This window comes from Sorex araneus, chromosome 3 (genome assembly GCF_027595985.1).
Source record: "Sorex araneus isolate mSorAra2 chromosome 3, mSorAra2.pri, whole genome shotgun sequence".
Taxonomy (NCBI): Eukaryota; Metazoa; Chordata; class Mammalia; order Eulipotyphla; family Soricidae; genus Sorex; species Sorex araneus.
The window spans coordinates 206755122-206778924 of NC_073304.1; the positions used below are offsets into that span (position 1 = coordinate 206755122).

General features: G+C 58.2%; 1 protein-coding gene across 8 annotated transcripts in view; it reads right to left on the reverse strand.

Moving 5' to 3' along the window:
* Nucleotides 1–23803, reverse strand: part of MSI2 (musashi RNA binding protein 2) — a 347428-nt gene that overhangs the window by 106301 nt on the left and 217324 nt on the right. For all 8 annotated transcript variants that reach the window (XR_008629327.1, XM_055132886.1, XM_055132885.1 and 5 more), the window contains one exon: nucleotides 11003–11051. Coding sequence is in view for 7 of the 8 variants with exons in the window: in XM_055132886.1 (XP_054988861.1) it covers nucleotides 11003–11051 (49 nt within the window). In the remaining variant the exon portion in view is untranslated. The remainder of the gene's footprint in view (nucleotides 1–11002; nucleotides 11052–23803) is intronic.

A 23803-nucleotide genomic window follows, 5' to 3' on the forward strand; every position in this document is an offset into this window, starting at 1 on the left:
CCCTCTCCGGCCGGCCCAGGCAGCCGAGCAACCCCAGGGCCACGGCGCTATTCACAGTCCTCTGCTACGCAGGGGTGCCCGCCAGCCCCCACAGGGGCACGTGGCAGCCGGGTGGGAGGCGGGAGGGGGGCGGGGGCAGGGGAGAGACACTTGAGACAGGACGCCTGCCGCGTCCGTGTCTATTCTGGGTGCAGGATGGATGATGTCACCTCCCGTGGCAGTGGAAAGCCACGGCATGAATCATCCCCGGGCCGACTGGCCTCTGAGATCATAAATATCGGGCACCGAGTCCTTCGCCGCGGTGCTGGCTCTGCCCGGGAGGCCGGAGCGCAAGCGCCAGTGCGGAAACGCCCAGGGAGAAAGAGGCGCTCTCCATCCCCGTCTCGTCCGCAGACCCGGCGGCACGCTGAGGAAGCCGGGCAGAAGCGGCCGCACCCGGGCTGCTGGGAGCCCAGGAGGGCTGGGCGGCTCCCTCTGGCACTGCCCACGCCAGGAGCTGCCCACCCTAACCCCCGGACACCCCAAGTGCCATGCCGCCCCCGCCCCTGACCCACTTCCTCTGCGGCACCTGTGGCTGTGCTCACTCTGCCCCCTGGTCACGTTCACTCTGTGCAGAAACACGTGAGGACATGTGTCCCTGCCTGGAAGGGTTTCTGGGGCCACCTAAGAAAGCCAGGCGTCCACTCAGCCAGCTTGGACACTCCGTGCTGTCTTGTGGTGCCTTCCTTATTAACGCACCCCAGGGCGGAAGTCGGGCAGGTGGGTAAGGCAGGTCTGCACTGCCACACCCAGTGTCCGTCTCTCACTTCCTCCCCCCTCTCCTCACTCTCCCTTCTCACTCTCTCTCTCTCTCTTTCCTCTCTGTCTCTTTGTCTCTCTCTCTCTCTTCTCTGTCGTCTGTCTCTCTGTCTCTGTCTCTCTCATCTTTGGGCCACACCCAGCAGTGCTCAGGGCCTATCCTGTCTCTGTGCTCAGGGATCACCCCTGGCTGGGCTCGGGGGGACCATATGAGGTGCTGGGGATAGAAGCAGGGTAGGCCACGTGCAAAGTGAGGGTTTTAACCCTTGTATTCCCTCCGGCCCCGAGTTTCCCTCTTTCTTGCTTTGTCCCGAGCGTGCAAATGTGCACACAGTCATTCTCACTTTCCGAGCAGCTGAGCTGGACAGGCTGGCTGGACACGCAGGCACAGTGAGCCGAATCCTGATCGCCCTTCAGTGCACTGGCTGCTCCTCGGCTTAGGAAGAACCGACCGAACCTGAAGGCTCCCGAGTTAGAGGTGACCCCTAGGAGTCCACTGGGGGCTCCCACCAAGCTACCTTTACTAGCCTGGGGTCCATGTCAGCGTTGGGCTTGGGCAGGTATCCAGATGGGGACTTGGGGGTGTCTCCAGTCGGTGAAAGGCCTTTTGTCTTCTTGTCCTGGGGCATCAATGAGGAGGGGCACGGGTGGAACAGCCATGTCCACCCCTGGCCAGCAGGCCCTGGCCAGGAGGCAGGTGGGCCCGACTAGTGGCAAGAGTAGGGGAACTTACGCCAACAAAGCTCCCCTCTCGCTGCTGGCTCTCACGGGTTCCAGGAGAAAATCTGGCCTCACCCTTCTCTGTGCCCCCAGAAGTACCAGGGACACTCGGCTGACAGCGCCACCACGCCCCTCATTGCTCCCCACAGAGCCCCCATGGTCTGTTCGCTCCTCTGGGCTTTTCCCAAGCTGGGTGATCCTGCCCCGAGGGGCGCTGGCATAATCAGAGGGCGGTGGCGCAAAAAGAGGAAGGGTGCTTTTTGTGGGTGCTCTTCCTGGGGTCGCCGAGGGAGGCTGGCTCTAGAAGGGGGAGGAAGGCCAGGTAAGCCTGCGAAGCTCTATGAGGCCACCGTCAGACTGGATCTGCCCACGCTGGTCTGACCTCATCTGACCTGGCTCACAGCTGCAAAGGCCTGGCGTGACAGAAAGGGAACGCTTCCTCCAGGCCCTACCCTTCATCCCGCATGCGAGGCAGGAAGTACAGTAGCTGTTCTTCCTTCATCCCACATGCGAGGCAGGAAGTACGGTAGCTGTTCCAATGCTGATGAGGACGGAGGGAGCCCGACAGTCTCTTTAGGGGGTGCAAAGCCTTGTGGAGGCTGCAGGGAAGAGGCTCTTCAGCCTCACAGGCCTGAGAGCTAATGACAGCCCCACCTCACAGATAAGGGCACTGCAAACAGGGTCAGGCGGCCCCCAAAGATGGGCCGGGGGCTTGCCCCCTGCCCTGTGTCGAGAGCCCTGAGCCCTCGCCCAGATGTCACCCAGATCTCGGGGAAGCTTCATCAGATGCAACTTTTTTTTTTTTTTTTTTTTTTTTTTTACTTTTAAGCGGTGAATAACGTGGCGTTCAGCGAAGGGTTCTGGAGAAGGACCCCACGTGTTTATCAGCCACAACTCGAGTTACCAAAATGGTCCTTTTAGGGGTTTTTTTGTTTGGGGTAGGCATACCCATTGGGGCTCAAGGCTTACTCCTTTCTCTGCACTCAGGGATCAATCCTGGTGAGATGGGGGACAGTATGGGACGGCGGGGATTGAATCTGCACCAGCTACATGCAAGGCAAGTGCCTTCCCTCCTGTACTACCGCTCGGGGCCCAACTTTTTTCTGTTAAAATGACACTGACAATTAAAATGTCGTGGCCCGTCTCCCGGTTCTGACCTCTCCCTTCTCTGGACTGGGATGGACATCAGGCTTCCCTTCGGACGGGGCCATCTCTGCTCTATTCAGAGCACACTGCCAGGGAGGAGCAGAAACTAAGAAGAACCCCCGTCTATCTATCCAACTGTTTATGGAGAGAAAAAGACAGAGGCGACTTAAGGCAAGAGATTCCTGACTGCGCAGATCCACGGCTTGGTGCTCAGGAAAGCCCTGGTCCCCTCTTCTGGCAGGATGGAAAACCCGGATAGGGCAGGGCCCCACCTCAGCCAATCAAGTGCCAAGTCCACAACAAGAACCTGTTTAGAGACGTCTCTACCAATGCCAGGCTAGAAGTTAGGCAACTCCTGTGCTGGGGTGCCAGGCTGGGCTGAATTCTTTAAAAAACAATCTCCCATGAATACACCACTACGTCTACAACTCAAAGTGGTTGGGATGCCTGTTAAAAACTTAAATATCTGGGGGCTGGAGCAATAACACAGCGGGTAGGCGTTTGCCTTGCATGCAGCCGACCTGGGTTCGATTCCCAGCATCCCATATGGTCCCCTGAGCACCGCCATGGGTAATTCCTGAGTGCAGAGCCAGGAGTAACCCCTGTGCATTGCCAGGTGTGACCCAAAAAGAAAAAAAAAAACTTAAAAAAACCTTAAATATCTGATTGGGTAATATATATAGTACCAAAACAAAAAATCTCTCTGGGGCCAGAGCGATAGTGTAGTGGGTAGGGCGTTTGCCTTGCACGCAGTAGACCTGGGTTCAATCCCTGGCAGCCCGAGCACCACCAGGGGTAATTCCTGAGTGCAGAGCCAGGAGTAACCCCTGAGCATCGCTGGGTGTGACCCAAAAAGAAAAAATCTCCAAAGATGAGTGAGCCTGGGGCTGGAGTGATAGCACAGTGGGTAGGGCGTTTGCCTTACACGCGGCCGACCTGGGTTCGATTCCCAGCATCCCATATGGTCCCCTGAGCACCGCCAGGAGTAATTCCTAAGTGCATGAGCCAGGAGTAACTCCTGAGCATCACCGGTGTGACCCCAAAAAAAAAAGAAAATCTCAAAAGATGAGTGAGCCTTGCAAGCCACCTCATTCTCTTCCCCGAAAACAAATGTCGTCTTTTTTGTGTGTAGGCCTGTCAGCTTCTGGGAGTCTCAGCTGGCACCACGGGTACACCCCACCTGGAGACGGGGGTATGCATCCAGCTGCACAGGGGGTTGGGGCTGTCCCAGGGCCCCGGGTCCCCGAGGGAGGCAGCGGCCCCCAGCTTCTCGGGAAAGGGGATGCTTTGTCTGAGTCCCCCTTCTCTGCAGGCCCAACGGAGATCTCAGCATGCCAGGGGAGCCAGAGCCTGGCCTCTCTGGGGGAACAGGCGCCAACAAAGGCCTCATTGTCCTGCGGACAAAAACCATTTCAGGGTCACGGTGGGGCGGGGTATTGTGTGTGCCCAAAGTGGCTGCCCCGGCCCACTCCCTTTCTGCTTCCACGGGCTGCAGCCAGGAGGGCAGGCAGGAAGGGCAGTGAGCTCACCACCCATTTCCATGCCAGCGCTCTTTATTCCGCAGGAAAGAAGCCGGAGGTTCCTCCTGGAGCTGAAGGAGGCACAGAGCATCCCTGGAGCCCAACGGGCCCTGGTGTCACGGGGCCCCTCAGCAAGTGCCGCCCCCCCTCCCCCGCTCCCAGGCCCTCTTGGGGAGGTGAGGGCTTTGCCTGACTCCCAGCTCACAAAGGGAAGAAAGCAGGGGGGTGGGGACAGGAACCGGGCCAGGCGGTGGCCGCCGGGAGGACTCACATCCCTCAGGGACAGTGCCGGGATGGGCAGGCTCTTCCAGAATTCGGTGATGGCTCGGGGGAAACGGAAAGCCCGAGTCTCACTTCCCCTGTTGGAAATGAGATTAAGGGCTGGGATCGATGCTGCCCGGTATCCGAGGGAATCGTCCGTGGCCTCCATGCTGTGGTCTCACACTCGCACCCCCTCCAACCCTGCCCTTTGCGGGGGGCATGTCTGCATCCATTCCTAGTGGTGTTTATTTAATGAGAGAATGAGATGTGCAGACAGCCCTGGGGGCTGGTCTCTGGAAGCTGGTTCAGGGAAGGGCTCCCACTGCCCCCTCCCAGGCGGTGAAGGCCATGCGGGGAGGTCCTGAGAGAAGCCCGTGGGTGGGTAGGCCTGGGGGCGAGCAAGGTCTGCATGACCTCCAGGCAGAGCCCAGCAAGGAGCGATCTGGGGAAGGCTTCCTTTCCCGGTGGTCATGCCCAGGCCCCTTACACAGTGGTGGCTGCAGGCACCCAACGGTGGCTGGAGCTTGGTGGCAGGAGACGGGCCGAGGAAGCGAGTCCAGCTATGGAGATACTTCCCAGCACCCCCAAGGGCCTCATGGTGTCTCATGGCCGGCCGCCCGCCCTCTCCCACGTTTTTCTGCCCATCCCGGGGCCGGGAGGTGGCCCCAGCAAGTCATCTCTCTGCCTTCTGACCTTTCTCCTTAGGGGTCTGCTTCATCACCATCCTCCTTCAAACAGGGTCCCTGATGGTCATGGTCCATCCCAGTAGGGATCTGGCCTCCATACCCATCAGGACCAGCTACTGGCTGACGGGTTTAGTGACTCACCCCTCCCTACCCCCTCTTGCGCCCGCAGAACCCAGGACTGGAATTGCGCTTCGTCGGCCACCAGTGTGGGATGGGGACGCCGACACAGGCGTGAGGGGTGGGGAGGCTGGACGCTGACCAGGGCAGGCGCTCTGCACGGCACCCGCCCTGGGTCACGGGGTCACGAGTGCCACGGGCGCCATCTGGGACTGCAAACCACATCCTGCTCCGCTCCCACCAGTGAGAGGCAGCCTCCGTCCAAGGCACACTGTCCCTCCCACAAGCCCCATTCACGGGTGGGGAGGCCGGGCCTCCCCAGCTGACCTCTCCAGAACTCCAGACTCTCATTAGGGGGAAGAAACCACACAAGCATCGGCTCTGCCAGCCCACCCTGAGCTGGAGAGCACGCCTGCCCAGCGTTTTACTTCTTTTCTGCTTTTGTGAAACTCTTTTTATTTCTTAAACACCCGTTCCGCCCGGCCCCACTTTGGGCGGGGGGGTTGTGGGGGGAAACCAGGCCCCAGTAAGCGAATAATTACAGCGCGGGTCTCCGTCATCGGGGCGGGCATGAAAGAGTCCGCCCGGGCTTCAGAGGCTGATTTCAAAAGTGAGCGTCTGGCAGGTAGTCAGGACATTAAGGGCTGCTTTTCCTCCTCGGAGAAGCATTATCTTCTGTCGGAGGCTTCGGCTACATCTTACTGGCACCGTTTTCATAAATAAACTGATTATGTAAATTACAGAGGCCTTCAACTTCAGCCAGCTGCTGGGGGAGGGGGTGTGCGGTGGGTCTGGGGTACAGGGGCGAAGCCAGAGGCCAGGTTCAGGCCTGCCGGCTGGAGGTGAGCCTGGAGGAAGGGCCTGGGAGCAGAAGGCAGAACCCTGGGAAAGAACTCTGTGTGTGTGTGTGTGTGTGTGTGTGTGTGTGTAGTGCGGGAGGGTGACACTGCTTGCAATGGACCCCAGAACCCTGGGAAAGAAGTGTGTGTGTGTGTGTGTGTGTGTGTGTGTGTGTGTGTGGTGCGGGAGGGTGACACTGCTTGCAATGGACCCCAGAACCCTGGGAAAGAAGTGTGTGTGTGTGTGTGTGTGTGTGTGGTGGGGGAGGGTGACACTGCTGGTGATGGATCCCAGGGCACGGAGAGCCCTGCAGTCTCAGAGCTGTGTGTGTGGCCCCCCCTTGCCCCCGCCCCTCCATCTCAGAAATTAACTTGCGTTTAATGAGAGGGTTAACAGGAGAGTTTTCGCCTGGGAGGGTCTTTATTTTCCTCTCAGCGGTTCCTGCTCCTTGGCCTTGGCCAATGTTCCGGAGCAAACAGGCCTGCTGAGTAATGGAGGCCCCAGGGAGCGGACGGCTGCCTCCCGGCCTCCAGAAACCAGCACCTCCCCAGGCCGTCCCATCAGCTTCAAAGACACCCCACTCGGCCCCCACGGGGCCCTGACCACCCAGCTCTCCCCAGATGGCCAGCTGCAGAGGGCCCTGCAGAGCCGGGTCATGAACCAGAGCCCGGGGTTGGTGGGGAGGGACAGTAGAGGCGGCCCCGGCGTGACACACTTGGTGGATGGGGGGGGGGGTCCCCTCTCCCACCAGGAGGGACGTGAGGTGGGTCTCAGTCTGGGCCCATGTGCACATCAGGCCAGCTCGCAGGGCCCTGCTGGGAGTGAGGAGTGGGGGCTCCGCCCCCCCAGCTTCCCGCCAGCCAGAGTGAGTCTCCCGCCTCCCTGCCCACCCACAGCCCCCTACCCCAGGGTCAATGCCTAACACTGAATTCAAGGCTGTATCATGGGGGTGTTGCAAAGAGAGGAGCAACACGCTTTCCTCCCATAATTAAGCCCTCTGGTGACCAGGCCGTCAGACTTCTCAGACCACCTGCACTCCCCACCATGCACAAGGTTTGGGGAGCAGAAGATGGGGCTTCTGGGCTGGAAGGTTGCCCTTCTCTTGCCCCTGGACCTAGGCATCCCACCCAAGGCCTGGGACTGAGGTGACATCGGGAGCCTCCCCGAGTTCCAGTGCCAGGACGGGAGGTGCAGATGTGTAGATAACCACCCCCCCACCCCCCAGTCCTTAAGAGTCACTGACCCTCTGGTTCAAAGCTCCAGACGGGTTCTGGCTCCGTTGAGCCGGGGTGCGCACCCTCAGCTTTCTGCAGGAAAGGCAGCTGCAGACGCAGGCCAAAGCACTTGTGGGAGGTATTGGGGTGCTCAGAAAGGGGGGGCACCCTTTTTGCGACTGACATGGTCTTGTTAGCAATGCCTGGTGTGTGGCCCTGGAGGTCCCCCGGGGCGGGGGCAGTCCCCAGATTCCGGCCCTCTGAGGGCTTCCCCCGGGCCAGCCTCAGGGGACTCTGCGTTCCAGGAACCAAGGTCCATGAGGCGCTCACCCTGGCCAGGACAGCAAGTTGGCTTCTCCCGTCCCCACTCTTGAGGGCCACGTGAGCCCATCCGCACTCCGCACCCCCAGCTGCCTGCTGCCAGCGTGTTGCCATCTCGGGAAGCTGCCATGGCTAATGGCTGGACGGAGAGGAGGAGCACACGTCGAACGTGTTCTCCCTTGAACACCCCCCAGCGCTCCTGGCTACTCATCCATGCCAGCGTCTGTGCCTTCTGGGGACACGGGGTATCTCTGCGCCTGTGTGAGTTGGGGGCTCCAGACCTGGGACCGCCCCCCCAGAGGTGGCGGGGGCATGGGGAAGGGCGCTCCTGAGATACTGTCTCCTGGTGCCGTGTTGGGAGAACACAGGGAACACGGGAAGGGAAGCTGGGGCTGGTGCTCCCGAACCACAGTGCTCAGAAAACTTTGGGCCTTGGGGCGGGGCTGGGCGTACCCCAAGGCTCCCGAACTCCCAGCTGAAACAGTCCCAGGACGAGCCTGCTGCCCAGGCTGCCCCAGGTCTGGGTCAGAGGTGTGAGAAGTGCCCTGGGAAAGCGGGTACTGTAGTAACAAGAGGGGCGGGCTGGGTCTCCTTGGGAAGGGAAGTGGAGGCAGGACCGGCTGGAGGGAAGAGGGGTCGGGTCCTCGCCTTCTGCTGCAAAAGCGCTTCCTGCGGGATCAGAGCGAGGCCAGTGGGAAGCTGAGGAGGGGGCAGGAAGGCGGGGGAGATGGACACGGGCTTCTGTGTCCTGTGCTCACGCATGAGCCAGGGCCGGGCCTGCCCGCCCCTTCCCCGGGGTCTGTGCTGCAGCCGTGGCAGGCTCGTCCATTTGGAAATCCTCCCCTCCCTGCCATGCTCGGAAGCGCTCGTGTCTCACCCCTGCTCCAGCACCGCAGGGGCCGCGGTTTGGAGGGTTGGCGGCGTGTGTGAGGGCCACAGCGCCCACCTACACACAGCACCCAGGGGAGCAGGCTTCTGAACCGGGTTGGGGTGCGGGGTGGGAGGGCCAGGGTCAGGCCGGGCTGCGGAGCTGGTCTGCGCTTCCTCCCCTGACCCCAGCAGGTGCCCCCACTGTCAGCGCCCGGCGGGCGGCCTGTGCTGGGCCCGTGTCTGTGCCGAATGCTCTGCTGTCCCTCCCTACAAAAGGGAAAATCTCGAAGATGTTCGAGATTCGTCCAATTTTCTGTCTGAAGCAACAATCTCAATGCATTCTTTCCTTTCTGCTCCCGGGGGCGGTGGGGAGGTGGGCACCGGACAGCAAGCCCGTCCGAGCTCTCAGAGAAGGGGCCACGGTGCCATCGTGCTCCGGCTTCAGGGACTAGGGACACAGCCTGCAGCCACCCAGCAGTCGCAGGCTCGCCCGGGGCGGAAGGCGTCTGGAGGAGAGAGAGGGGAGAAGTTCCCTGGCGCCTCCCGGGGGCTGTACCAGGAGCCGACATCTGAGTCTGCCTCCTGTGTCCTCCCAGTGGCCCGAGTCTCGTCCGGCCGGGGGAAGCTCGAGCACCGATCATAACTGAGCACGAGGGCCTTACCCACCCTGAAAAGAAACACTCCTTCCGGTTCCAGGACCTGGGGCCGCATATTTAGCCCCCAAAGGACACTTCTAACACAGCAGCACCCTGCAGAGGGTTCCGAGCCTGTAGGCCCGGGGGCCGTGCCACCCGCCTGGTTCCTGCGATTTGGTCTTTTAGTGACATGCCCAATCCCCAGACCACCCTGTGGGAAGGTACTGGTCTCGTGCCCATCTTACAGCCAGATAAACAGAGGCTCAAAGAAGCTCAGTGACTTTCCTGGAGTCGCCCCTGACTTCCTGGGGCAGCTGTGAGGTGTGGCGACTCCACGCCCATGGGTGGTGGTTGGGGAAGCGGTGGGCGGGTGTGGTGTGGAGGGGGACAGGATGGATGGTCACGTCACTGTCCTCTGCCTCTCGGCTGGGACACTGCGAGAGCAGCTCCAGCACAGGGCAGCTCGCCCCTCCTCCCTCTGCCGTCCCCGCCTCAGCCCCTCACTGTCTGCTCGCCCTCCTGGTTCCCTCCCAGCCAGGGCTCCTGCCACATTTCCATGCTCCAGAAGTGCAAGTGTCCGGCACACAGGGGATGGCGTCCGGCTTCTGCTCCGCCCCCTTCAGTGAGCCGCGGCTCCCTCTACAGCCCTCCCCTCCCCTCTCCCCACAAAAGACAGTCAGCGCGGGGTAACTGCTTCTAATCACAGGTGACAGCCAGAATGTAAACAACATGAGAAACATCGAGATGCAATCCCGGTGGCAAGGGAACAGGCTACCTCCCGCTCCTTCTCTCGAAACCCTGCTTCCTGCCACCCCCTTTCGGAAGCCCCCGCTCATCAGCGGCCCTCGAAGAGGAACCCCAGAAACCAGGGGCTTCCGGAAGCCAAGAGAAGGGAACACTAAGTCATAACCTCTGACTGCGCCCTTTGGGGACGATTTTCGAGATTCATCCGAGTTTCTATCAAAAGCAACAATTTCAATGCATTCTTTTCTTTTTGCTCCCGGGGGCGGCGGGGAGGTGGGCACTGGAGAGAGCCTTTGAGAAGCTGTTCAAAGCCAGTTATTCGCTCCTAAGGACAGGAGACACAAAACATTTTGGTTGGAGCTGGAGTGACAGTACAATGGGCGAGGCACTTGCCTTGCGCGTGGCTGACCCGAGTTCAATCCCTGATACCACAGAGGATCCCCGAGCCCCGTCGGGAGTGATCTCTGAGGGTAGAGCAGGAGGAAGCCCTGAGCACCACCGGGTGTGTCCCCTCCCCCAACAAAACCCACAACACACACACACACACACACACACACCAAAATAAGCACAAAACACTTCGGGCTTCCTTTGGAGGGTTCACACACCCCAGCTGAGAGACACCTTCTACACCGCAGGAGGAGAGAGAAGAAAGAAGGGCAGGTGTCCTGCGAGCCGTCCCAAGCAACCGCAGGCATTTCCAAGCCCGAGACCCTTGTGCCGGCAGAATAAAGCCCACCACACACCGTTGGTTCCCCTGCCATGCCCACCCCTTCCCGCTCTTCCGGTCAACAGTCCGCTCCTAAACCAGCACCCCCAAGGGAACTCGACCGAGTAACTGCGATGAATGATTTCCACTTGGATCCCCTTCGTGCTGAGGGCTAGCAAGGCCGAGGGAGGCGGGATTCCCTGGGAAGGACACCTGGGTGTGGACGCATCATTCCACGGGAACCGCCCAGCTGAACCCCTCCTAACAGTCGGGCAGCTCGACGGCGTGTGCCTGTAACTCCAGCCTCACTCTCAAACCGAGCGAGGGTCCGCTCTACCCGCCTGACGCTGGCACAGTCAGTGGGCCTGCGGGGCCGAAGGAGGGGAGGCCAGCACGGCCTTCACACTCGCGGCGTGGGCCTTACCTCTGTGCCTGTTGGTCGTCTTGTCAAACATCAGCATTGCGTCCTCCACCTGCAAAACAGAGAGGACAGCAGTTGCTTTAGGAATCAGGACCAAACACGGGAAACTGTCCACGTGGCTGCTGCAGTCGTGGCATCTGTGATGGAAGTTAGAGTTAGTTGCTCATTAAAAGGCCCTTGAAATTACAGACCACTGGGAAGCAAAGATTTGCCTGTTTCCATCTAGTAAAACTGATTAATGTGGTGTATTTTACTTTTTTTAATTTTCGTTGTTTGCTTTAAAAATCCGTGAGAGCGATAGTAGAGTGAATAGGGTGTTTGCCTTGCAAGTGGCTAACCCAGGTTCAATCCCTGGCATCCCATATGGTCCCCTGAGCACTACCGCCAGGAGTAATTCCTGAGTGCAGAGCCAGGAGTAACCCCTGACCATCGCTGGGTGTGACCCAAAAAGCGAAAAACAAACAAATCCATGCTCAGGGTCAGAGCGATAGTCAGCAAGTAAAGCGACTGCCTTGTACCCAGCCAACCCAGGTTTGATCCCTGGTTTCCCATATGGCCCACTGAGCTTGACCAAGAGACATTCCTGAATGTAGAGCCAGGAGTAAGCCCTGAGCATTGCAACAACAATAATAATAATAATAATAATAATAATAATAAATTTATGCCTGTTTTAATGTAATTTAAATCACATCACACAAAGAAGGTATCATCTCTTGTTCTTCTCTTCATGCATGTGACTTCATAATCATGCAAGCAATCATGCAAGCGTTCATCATGACCGCTTTTTTTTTTTTAACCCCAACTGCCCTCCATCCCTGTAATTCTTGTAAAACTGAAACTCTAGGGACCGAGTGATAGTACAGAGAGTAGAGCACTCGCCTTGCACACGGCTGACTGGGGTTTGAGCCCTATCACTCATAAGGTGCCCAGAGTCCACCAGAAGTGACCCCTGAGCTCAGAGCCAGGAGTAAGCCCTGAGCACTGCTGGCTGTGGCGCCCAAACCCAACTCAACCCCCCCAACTGATACTAGCACTGGAGGGAGAGTCCAGGGAGGAAGGCACAGCTGACCTCATTCCTTCCCAGCACTGAGCGGTCCCCTGAGCATCCCAGGAGCAACCTCTGAGCACAGAAGCAGCCCCCCGGCACTGTTGGACGTGACTATCCCTCCCCCAAACCTGAAACACCTCTCATTAAACAATAATAACTCCCTGTTACCCTCCTCTCCTCTGCCCCTGGCAATCATCATTTCCATTTTTCTGAGATTTGCTGAAGTCTAATGATTTCATATAAGCAGAATCACAAAGGAGCAGGCTTTTGATGACTAGCTTATTTCAGTTAGTGCAATATCCTCAAAGTTTGTTTTCATGTAACAAATGCCCTGTTTTCCCTTCTCTTTGGGGCTGAATTATATTCTGTTGTGCAGATACACCACGTTTGGCTTTACATTCACCCACCAATGGACACCGGGTGGGCTGATAATGCTGCTAGGAACGTGGGTGTAGAAGTATCTCCGAGTCCCTGCTCTCCCTATTCCTTTGGTGAAATAGAAGGGATTGTTAAATTACATGGTAATTCTATTTTTAATTTTATGAGGACTTGAAATAATGTTTTAAAATAGCAGCCTGTTCTATTTGCATCCCTACTGATAATGCACAAATGTTCCAAATTCTTGACATCCTGGATATATATATATATATATATATATATATATGTACAACTATGCGTACATATATGTGTATAATATATAATATATATAGACAGAGAGGTGGGGAAGAAAGAGAGAGAGCGCAATGGTTCATTTTAAAATCAGTCTTCCTAATGCGTATGTAGCATCATGAATACTATCTTCACAGCTGCATAATATTCAGGAAAAGAGAAGCTCTGGCTTACCCAATTACCCCTCTAATGGTTACTTATATTTAAATCTTCAGTCATTAACAGAGGCACCTTAGTAGCTTGATGGGTTTGAACCCCAAATGCCCGCTTTCAGGTGCTAGCCCCCCAGTCTCTGAGAATGCAAGCGCGTCCCGAGTCAGCCCCCAGCCGCCTTACAAGGACGCCACTGGAGGAGTCAGACCTGGCAGAGTCGAGTCCTCACAAGGAGAGGGAAGCTGGAGGCCTGCAGGACAGAGGGAGCCGGGGGAAGGCCAGAGAGAAGGCGGTTGCCTGCAGGCCCAGGAGGCCTCCCAAAGAAACCAGCCCTGCCAACACCTCCATCTGGGCCCCAGCCCGAGGGCCGGGAGCAGGGGCCTCCTGGGGTCTGCGTCACCCACCACCTGGGCTCCTTAGCCCAGACACCCAGGCAGCCTGTCTCCCTGCGTCGGAGCCACACCCCACCCCACTCCTGCGGTCCCTGCAACCTGGCTGCGTTTCCGACCAGAGCTGAGGGTCCACTCAAAGCCCCTGGAGCTGGCAAGGAAATGCCTGCCTGACTGCTTTTGGATCCCGCTCCCTTTCATTTACGATCTAATCCTTCATTTGCTCCACAAAATGCACCCTTGGTGCAGGTGGGAGCAGCCTGGTCTCTTGGTTTTCATTCTGGGCCCGAAGGGTGGGGGGGCAGTGAAAACACCCCAAGGCGCAGGACTGGCAGTGGTGGGTGTTGTCTGGGGAGTGGGTTTTCCTGCAAGCTCACTGTGGGACGCTGAGCTAAGTAAGCTGTGGGCTTTCCACGCCGCACCCCCCCACCCCTCCCTCCAGATCAGCCTTTCCCCTGGGACCGCACTGGGAGACACAATCAAACAAGACTGGAAATGCGGCCTCCAGACAAATCAAATCTATTTTTGAAAGATAATGGGAAGTGGGGGTGGGAAGAGCAAAGGCAGGGCAAGAATGGAAGGGGAAGGGGGCAGGGAAGGCGCTGGCCGCTTAAGAGTCCCCCCTGGAGCCTGGGCCCCCTCTGTTGCTAGGCAACTGAGCCGGAACAAACAGGCGCCCACGTTTTTTCCCCTTCTGGTCACCCTCTCTGGAGCTGGTCACTGGGGGGAACACAACGGGGCGAGGTGGCTGCCCTCCCGGGCACCAGGCGGATGGGAGGAGGGGAGCTAGTCCAGGGACAGCTGGGAAGCCCTCTCCCCAGGCAGACAGACACCTGCTGAGATGTCCACTCACACCCCCTCGATAGCATGCCAGCAAAACCACCACAAGACCAACTGGGTTGTTTGTACACAGAGCACTCAGGCCTGAGCACACGGCACCACGCGCTCAGACAGTGCCCGACAGGCCTTCTAGATCGGGGATGGGGGCGGTTGGGGGGGGGCGAGGCTGTGGGACGTCACGTAGGTAAGTGTGGCAGCTGCTTCACACCCATCTCCACATTTTCCAAGCTGCCCACCAAGGCCTTATTCTGAGCTACAAATGCCCAATGGTGAGAAAAACAGTCTCCCTTTCCGTGCCGGCCCTGTTTGGATACCGAAGCTCAGATCCCTTTTGGAAATAAATATTTTGAATCAAAGGGATATATTTTCAGCCCCGAGCCCCTCTGGACAGTGTGGAATGGGGCCCCCTCTTTCCCTGCTGAGGTCTGGATGTTCTCGGACGCCTCCTACAGTGAGAGCGGGAGCAGGGGGGCGGGGGGCGGGGGGGGGAGCCCTGCGGAGCAGCGCCCTCCCCTCGGAGGTCTGGTCCGACTGGCCATACAATGGGGCTTGCACAGACCTCCTGAATGGATCAAGTGGAGGGGAGAAAGAAAGATTCTATTAACACTTTACCCAAACAAAACATCTAAGAAGCGGCGATGAGAGGAAAGAAGAGAAAGAAAAGAAAAATCAATATGGATAAGTCCCGGTGCCGGGTGGGGGCGAGAAACTTTTCAGTGATTGCAAAACACTTATTAATTCAGAGAAGCCTTCAATGCGGTAGAAATCTGGCAGAACAACAAGAGCTGGAACTGGAAGAATCTGAATATACAAAGACTGAATAGAATAAAAAAAAAAAAAGAAAAAGAAAAAGAAAATCCCAGACTTCACATATGGGACTGTTTCTCACGGTTCTATGTGCATTAAACCAAGGCGGCCGCCAGTGGGGCGTCTCGGGCCTGAGCCGCGGCGGGCTACGGGGTTTTCAACCCCAGAGCCAGCCCACTGTAGCTCTGCCTGTCTGCGTGTCCGTGTGTCTGTCTGGCCCAGGGCAGGCACCTCGCAGTGCAGACCCCACGGCCTCCCGCCAGGCCTCACTGGCTGCTGGAAGAACCCAGCACTGGGAGCTGGATGGGAGAGTTTTTCTGGCGCTCCCCGCCCACGCCCTAGTCCCGCTCAGCACCCGTGTTTATTGTGCATGCTGGGTGCCCTCACCGAGCCCGGCAGATCTCTCTGTGCCAGGGCTGGGGGTACGCGGGGTCCGGGGACATCCCCAAGGAGGGAGGGCGGGGACGAGAGGATGCTTCGGGGATTAGAGAGGTCCGGCAGCTTTCCGGACCTGTGTGGTATGTGGGGAGAGCAGGCTTGGGCCGGGCCTCCCGGGCGCGCTGTCCCGTCCGGAAACTGAGGCCCCGAGGCACATCGCTGTGTCCCCACCCGGAGCCCTCAACAGGCGGCCCTGGCCTGGCCCGGCTCACACTGAGGGCCCACCCCAGGGAGGCGAGTTTTCTGCACGGCCCACACCCGAGCGCCGACACGGGGACCTCTGTGGCTCTCGGGGCCGGCCGGGCTTCCATCACCTCTCCCCCCCCCCCCCCGCCCCATCACAGCCCCCTGTGGGCTCGCTGCCCAGCCTCCCCCGCTGTCCCGGCAGGCTCCAGGACAATGCAAATGGGCTACTGGCCGGCCCAGCTGCCCCCGCTCTCCCCGTGCCTGAGCAGCCAGCCCCTCCAGGCCTGTCTCCTCTCGGGACGTGCTCAGTGCACCCCCAGGTCCCCCCTCCTGGGTCCCCTTCTCTCAGACGCTGACCCTGGGAGATCCTGATCCTAACGATAGGATGCGAGAGACCGAATTTCTGAGTGCCTGGATTCTGGATTCTTCCGGGCTGGTTCTTACCTTTCCCACCGAGAGAGAGCTCCAGCGCCAGCTAACAGGAACCGGGCAGGCTCGGCGCCATTAGCCCGTTCCATCTTGATTAGGAAATGCGACTGATGCTAACTTTATTCACCTTTGTGTGACACGTGTTTAGCGGGCACTCGCTGGTAGGCAAAGTACCAGGCTAAGAGTAAGGAAGAGGCACACGTCAAGGTGCGAGGCAGGGAGCGGTGGCTACATCAAGGGCCCTACCCCCCTGTCCTTGGCACTCCGCAGTTCCTCTCTCCAAAGAGGCAGAACCTAAGTGCTCGTGCCCATGCGTCTAGGCTGACGTTATCAGCGCGGAGGGAGGAAGTTGGAGCGCTAGTGCGTGTGCTGGGGAACCTCTGTCGGTTCTCACTCGCATCTCTGCTATCAGCGTGAGAGGAAAAGCCCCAGCCAGCCCACAGGAGGGCAGAGAAGGGGACCGTGGGATGGGGCTGGGGGGAGGGTGAAGTCTCTGCAAGTGGCCGGGCCGAGGTCAGGCTAGAAGGAGCGGAGCAACAGCTCAATCCCCAAACTTGTGAAGCCCACCCAAATCAGAACTCCCAGCAGATGCAAGCACAGAGAGACCCCGTGTGTTGTCTACACACCCCTGTGGTGTGAAGCAGCAATGCCCATGCAGCGCCAGTTTAAAAAAAAAATCCAAAGTGCTCTCAGTCTATCACAATGACACACACACCATCTCGAGAAATACGGGAGCGTGAGCCAAGGCCAAGAGAGGAAGGGGGTCAGGGGGGCATGGGCAGAGTGGGCAGGAGGGCAGCGGGTCACCTTCCCAGCCGCAGGAAGGTAGGAGGGTGTGTGTGTCGGGGCAAGGGGCGGGGGTGGGGAGTGCCAGCTCTGCCTCTCCCTGGTGGGCACGGATGGAGACCGAGATGGCAGAGGTGCCAGGAGGAACTGGCAACTGCGGCCTCCCTGAAGGAGCACCATGAAAATCGGCAATAATTAGTACTCAAGTCAGTGGGTGATGCCTCTCTAATCCTAATTCATTTAATGAAGTGCGTGAACCCTCTTTCTAATGAGTCAAAAGATTGATTGGGAGCCAGAGACTCTCGCTGGGTGACTTTAGATGGAGCCAGATGGCGGGGACCACATCCAGGGGTGAGCCTGTGACCAGTTCTGCTCGGGGCAAGTGGCCGCAGCCTCCTCCCTAGGAGGGGAGACTAAACACGCTTGTGTGGCGAGTGAGTTAGCTGGCCCAGAGCAGCCCCCCCACCCCCCGCCAGCTTCTGCGCCCCAAGAATACGGAAAGTAAATGAAGCCACGCCCATTTGAGGGTGCAAAAAACCTGTCCCCAGGAGAAGGGCTGGAGGGAAGCAGGAGGCAGGGGTGACCTGGTGCTGGAGGCAGCGTGGGCCCAAGCAAAGCAGGGGCAAGATCCAGGCTAATCCCTCCCCACTCAGGCAAAACACCTCCCTCTGTGAACAGGGGGCCCAGCTGGAAATAAAGTCCAGCATGCTGAAATGTGCTGCGGAGCCACAGCTGGGAGCACCCCATGTGCTCAGACTGAGCTGCATCCAGCAGAGATGCCCCCCACCTCAAGACAGATTCCCCCCCCCACACACACACACTCTCGCCTCCTATAGCAGGACCAGAGGCAGGAAGAGGCAGTTCAAAGGGGCCTTAAATGATCTGATCAGATAGAAGGAGGGCGAGGAAGGGGGCGGGGAGGGCGAAACCGCGCTCTTTAATTTCCCAGAACAAACGCCCCTGCACCTTGCTTCCCGCTCCCACAGGGGTGGGCAGCCTACGGGGGGCGGGGGATGACCCAGACGCCCTTTCTGTGACACCAGGGCGTGTGCCCCGCGTGGGTCCGGGGAAACTGGTCCGGGGGAACTGGCCTGTGGCCCGTAGCTCTGCCCTGCTCTTGCCAACGGCCAGCCGAGGGGATGCTCTCCAGCAGCAAGGCTCCTCACAGCTCCACAGGAAGAACGAGGGGGTGGGGGGGGCAGGCCGGCAACCCCCAGGAGTCCTCCCCGGAACCCAGACCAGTGCTTTCCACCCTCAGCTGCCCGAGAGAACTTCCCAGACTGTCCCAGGCTGTCCCAGACTGCCTGCCCGCTGTGGGGGCCTCAACCGAGGCGTGGGGGGGAGGACTGTGACGCCAGAGAGCAGCTGTGGTAGAGACCGTTTGTAGTGGGGCCACTCTCTCAGCTGGGCCTTCACCACGGCCTCTGTCATGGGGGTGCCCAAAGAGGAGGGGGGGTTGAGGATCTGGGTCCAGCAAGCAGAAGGGCTTCTGGCTGTTTCGTCCCCGCCAGATGCACTGGCACGAGCCACCTCGACAGGGCTCTCCCCCAGCCCCCCACACCCCAGTCCCCAGAGGGCCCAGACTGCACACAACTGAGCAAATCCCTTGAAACCAGTCTGTCTCTCCCACCACCCATTCTTTCAGGGCTCATCCCTTTAAGGAGATGAGCCACACACACACACACACACACACACACACACACACACACACACACACACACACACACACACACACACACACACACACACACACACACACACACACACACACACACACACACACACGCGCACAGGGCTGGCTCCTCGGGAGAGCTTTGGTGATGAGGGGCTCAGTGTTCCCCTCTTGGAACTCGCCCCTCCTTCACCCTGAGAAGCAGGTGCTGCTGGTGGGAGTCGGTGGAGACGCTCATTGTCTGTTTATACCAACACACATACATACTCGACCGCTGGGTAACATGAGAAACAATGTCCTTAGCTGCTCCTAAACTCTTTTACTCTTACAATAACTATATAGAAAGTAGAAGTGACTGAACCCCACATCTACATACAGCTGAGTGATCCAAAACTCTTCACAGAAGGTACTTGAGTTTCAGGATGGCAACAATGTTCCATCCAAAAACCAAGGGGGCTGGGGAGAGGGTACAGTGGGTAAGGCGTTTGTTTGCCTTGCACACCAGATCCCATTTGGCCCCGAGTCCTACCAGGAGTGATCCTTTGAGATCAGAGCCAGGAGTAAGCCCTGCGCACAGCGGGGTGGGGCTCAAAAAGCAAAATCCAAAACAAAGCTAAGAAAGGCTGGTCAAGCAGACACCCACAAGTATCCTACACAGAGAGGCCAACTGTCCCTAAGGCAGAGATGCTGCGTGTCCCCAAGGAGCTATCAGACTCGGCTAGAGAAACACATAGCCATGCCCACATGCACATGCACACACATCACACATGCACACACAGACAACACACGCCACATGGGCACACAAATACACAGAGGCATAGCACACACATATCACACGCAAACCTCTACACACGTACACACATCACACATAGACACCACATGCACACATCACACATGTGCACACATAAAGATACGGTGCATACACCACATGCAAACCTCCACACATGTGCATATATGCACATACACCACATATGCGACACTACATATGCACACAGTACCCACATACATATCACACGTGCCCATGTGCATGTACCACCACACACATGCACACACACCACTTGGCTAGGCAGAGCCACACCCAGGCTGTACACTGACCCGGTGCTCGTGGCCACCCCAAGGGGCCACGAAGAGGCCAGCACCTCCCTGTGGGAGCCATCCCAGGGGACCCCGCTCCAACCTGAGCAGGGGAAGCGAGCATGATTGGCCTGGGTGGGGGGCGGTGTGGAGGGCAAAGCCAACCTGGAGGATGGGGGTGGCGGGAGGAGGCCGTGGTGGGAGGGAGGTGGTGGGAGCGGGCCCCCCGTGCGCAGCCGGGCAGGGGCTGCTGAAGGAGAAGCAGTTGGTTCCTGCAGACCCGACAGCTGTCACACGGAAATGGCATTTGGCCTCACGGCCTCTCGCGCGCGGCGCCTTCGAGAGGTGGCGGCGGCGGCTGCGCTCTGGAGACCCAGTGCTGTAAACAGGGCGCGTGTGCGTGCATGTGTGTGTGCATGTGTGCGCAGGGACGGGGGCGTGACCTGGAGAGACAGGCTGGCTGCCTAATGCTCCCGTCCCCCTCCCCCACCCTGCAGCCTCTCCCCATCAGGCCTCACCTACCGTGAAAAAGGCTCCAACCTGCCAGCTCCGGAGGAGACAGGCAAATCATTAGTGGAGCACTGATGTGCCGTAACACTCTCCTGCATTCCCATTAAACAAATACTAAACTGCTAATTGCCAAAATAGATCTCCACCACTCTGACCGAACAGGGGAAGGGCTTATAATTACCAAGTGTGAAAATGCACAGCCTGTAAATAACCACCTCATCTGTCCTAATACGGGCTGAGATTGATGGGCATGAAATAAACATCAGGACCAAATGGAAAAAATCATCCCCATCTCCCGTGGCCAATGCAATTGTGGACGGTGACAAGCATCGCTGCAGCCCCTCGCCTAGGGAGGGGGCGGGGAGGAAGGAGGGGTGCGGACCTGAAACGTCCGCGTCCCAATCCCTTGGGCCACTGGCACAGCCCTGCAGCCTGGAGAGGAGGGTTAAGCGGTGCCTCGCGAAGGAGGGCCAGCCCGCACATGGCGAGGCAGCAGTCCTGGGCAGGGGGGAAGGTGCAGGACCCGGGGCTGGGGCTGCTGACACCCTCCGCCCTGCTCCCTCCCGCCAATAGAACTGGTGGGGAGGACGGAGGGCGAGAGGTGGCCAAGGTGACACCTGCATTCATTAACCGAGTATTTATGAAGGTTCTTCCATCCGCTCAGCACGGAGAACGGTTAGCAGGGGAGAGGCACAGAGAACCGGGGTTTGGAATGGCTGCGGGGAGGCTGGTCTCACAGCTCCGGAGCAGCCGTGCTCTGTGATTGTGCCCTCTGGACAGGGGGAAAGGACCAGCTGGAGTCCTGGGGTCGGGCTTGGGGGGTGGGGCGGGGGCAGGCCCCGTGCACCCAGCTGTCTGGGACAGAGGATCTCAGTGGGGTCTCCGCACTGAACCTCCAGTCTGCAGGTGAGAGAGGAGGTTCGTCGTGGCTTCAGGAGGGAGAAGTGACCCAGCGTTCACCTTCCCCGCTGCGGGCAGGAGGAACCCCTTCTCCAAGGCACCCCAGACCTCTTCCTGGTGCTTCAGACGTTCCCAGCATCTCTGTCCCCTCCGGGTCACGCTGCTCAGCTGAGTTCAGCAGCCGGAGTTCTCCTCAGCCAGGGACAGTTTTGTCCCGGAGGCAGCCTGCTGGGGCTTGGGGCAGGATGCGGTGTGGGAGTCAGTGCACGGGCCCCCTCCACCCCCAGAGCTGCTTTAGAGAGCCCTGATGGCACCTCAAGAAGCTCCCCGGGGTCTCTGAGAGCCAACCCTCTGAGCCCTGAGTCAAAGACTCAATTCGAAACCTCATCAGCGATCGCCACTCTGTTCGGCCACTCGGGCAGCTTGGATAGAAATTCCACATTGTTACTTTCAAATCCCCAAAAGATGTTTCAGAATGAAGTTCAAGCTCTGCCAACTGTGTGGGCACTGGGTAACGTCACTTTCTTTTTGTTCAGGGAGGATCCTAACGACTTTGCATTCTTCAGGACCAGAGTAATGGAGGAGTCCGGGCCTCGTGACTGCCAGAGGTGCACACTGGCTCTCAGTGACTTCGTGGCTCTGGGCAAAGCTGGCATGAGGAGCAAAAGGAGCCCAATAGGGTACTGGGAGGGGTCCCACGCGAACCTGACTCCCCCTTTTATACATGCACCAGCTTGGACAAGGCTCCCCGGGGAGGCTGCTGGGTTCCCTCATGTGGGGGGCTCCTGTCTGTCTCGCCCCAGCCTGGAGAGGCAGAGCTTATGAACACAGCATCTGGGCGAGCCTGGGGCCTGTGGGACACGACTGTCCTTTGCTCTTGCCCGGACGCAGCAGGCACAGCTCTCTGAATCCCCAGCGGGGAGGGCTGGATAATGGAGTAGCGGATGAACTATCGATCAACACAGATTCCAATTTAGTGAGATGCGTATGGATGGGGCGCCCCCGCCCCCCCCCCCCCGCCTCAGTAGCCTAGTTTTGTGTACCCTTCAGGAAGTCACGTGCAAGCATACCCCCTTTTAAGAAACCAGAGGAACCAATCACAGGACATCCTATGGCAGTACGTTCCTTGCAACAAAGAGCAGCAAGTGCCCAGCACCCGGAGCGGCTGGCCCTGGAGAGAGAACTGTGCTGACAACGGAAACCGGCCGTCTCGAAGACCAGCTCCATGCTGCACGATTCTATTTCTGAAGCACTCTCAAAATGACAAAATTACAGTGATGAAGAGCAGATTAGTGGTTGCCGGGGTGAGGCAGGGAGAGGGGTGTGACTATTATCCCGGGGCATTTCCTGGTGCTGATGGAACTGCTCCGGGTCCCGAGTGTGGCAATACGGCCACCAAGTCCAAAGACCTGTGCACACATGCGTACAAGCGAACCCCTTCATGCGCACACACATTCACACGTACATACACACATGTGCATGTGCACACACACACACATACACACACACACACACGCACACACTGGTGGTACATCCTCTTCCATTTTCTGGCCGCAACCACAGGTGCCAGCACCACGGGAAGCCGGGTGAAGGGGACACAAAAGCTCTTTGTACCATTTCCTGGGAGTCCTGCACCGGTTAGAAATAAAAATTTATAGTGATTTTAAAAACCACAAGGGGGCTCATTATTTCCGGAAACCCGTGACAGATCAGTTTATGATGCAAATAACGACGATGCCTTCATTTCTCCTGATGTGGATACGGTGGACCCACCCGAGCCAGGCCGGTGTGTGTGTGTGTGTGTGTGTGTGTGTGTGTGTGTGTGTGTGTGTGTGTGTGTGTGTGTGTGTGTGTGGCGGGGGGACGGCGGCGAGAAGGAGCCGTCCCTGATGCGTGCTGACGTGAGGCGCTGGCACACAGCCCTGTGTCACCAGCATCCACGCTCCTGGCTTCATCCCTCTCCCTGGTCCGGGGGGTATCTCACATACAGCTGGGATACACCCACAGTTGCTGCTAGAATAACAGGAAAGGGAACACCCGACAAGTCTCTCTGACTGGGTTTCAGAAGGGTCTTCCAGGATCAAGAAAATCCAGCTAAAACCGCAGATGGCTTGATGGCCTGAGCGCTAGCTTTGCATGGAGGCCTCAGTGGGACCCCCAATATGATCCCTAGAGCACTGCCAGCTATGTCCCACCCCCCCGCCCCCGTAATAAAGAAAGAACTCCAAATGGAACAGAGCCCCAAATCTAGTTGTTCACAATTTGTCTTTTCCAAAGCCATCAAGAAAACCCTCTCTTGGGGCTGGAGTAATGGCACAGCATGTAGGGCATTTACCTTGCACTCGCCAACCTGGGTTCGATTCCCAGCATCCCAAAGGGTCCCCTGAGCACCGCCAGGGGTAGTTCCTGGGTGCAGAGCCAGGAGTAACCCCTGTGCATTGCCGGGTGTGACCCAAAAACCAAAAAAAAAAAAAGAAAGAAAGAAAAAAGAAAACCTTCTCTTTTAATTTTTAAAACAGAGCTCCGAGAGTGTGAGGTATTTCAGACCAAACAAATTCTACTTATTAGTCCTTCCGAGAGGTGGACGTGTACTAAAATCATAATTGGAAGCTGGGATTTGAGGGAGCCTGGGGTGATCATGGGCAGAGTGAGTCGGTCAGGATACAGGAGCTGCAGCAAGCACACCGGACACTGGAGTGGTCCCTCGGGCTGGTTGGGGTGAGGTCACCCTAATGCCCGTTGGGTTGACCTGAGGACCCCACATTCCTTCTGCTGACCCCCCCAAGTTTGACGTCTTACTCAGGACTCAGAGCCCCCCCCCCCAACACCTCTGGAGCTGGTCCTCCAAGCTGCACGACTCCCGAACAAGGGAAGGAGGGAGAGGCAAAACCCTCGTCTTCTCT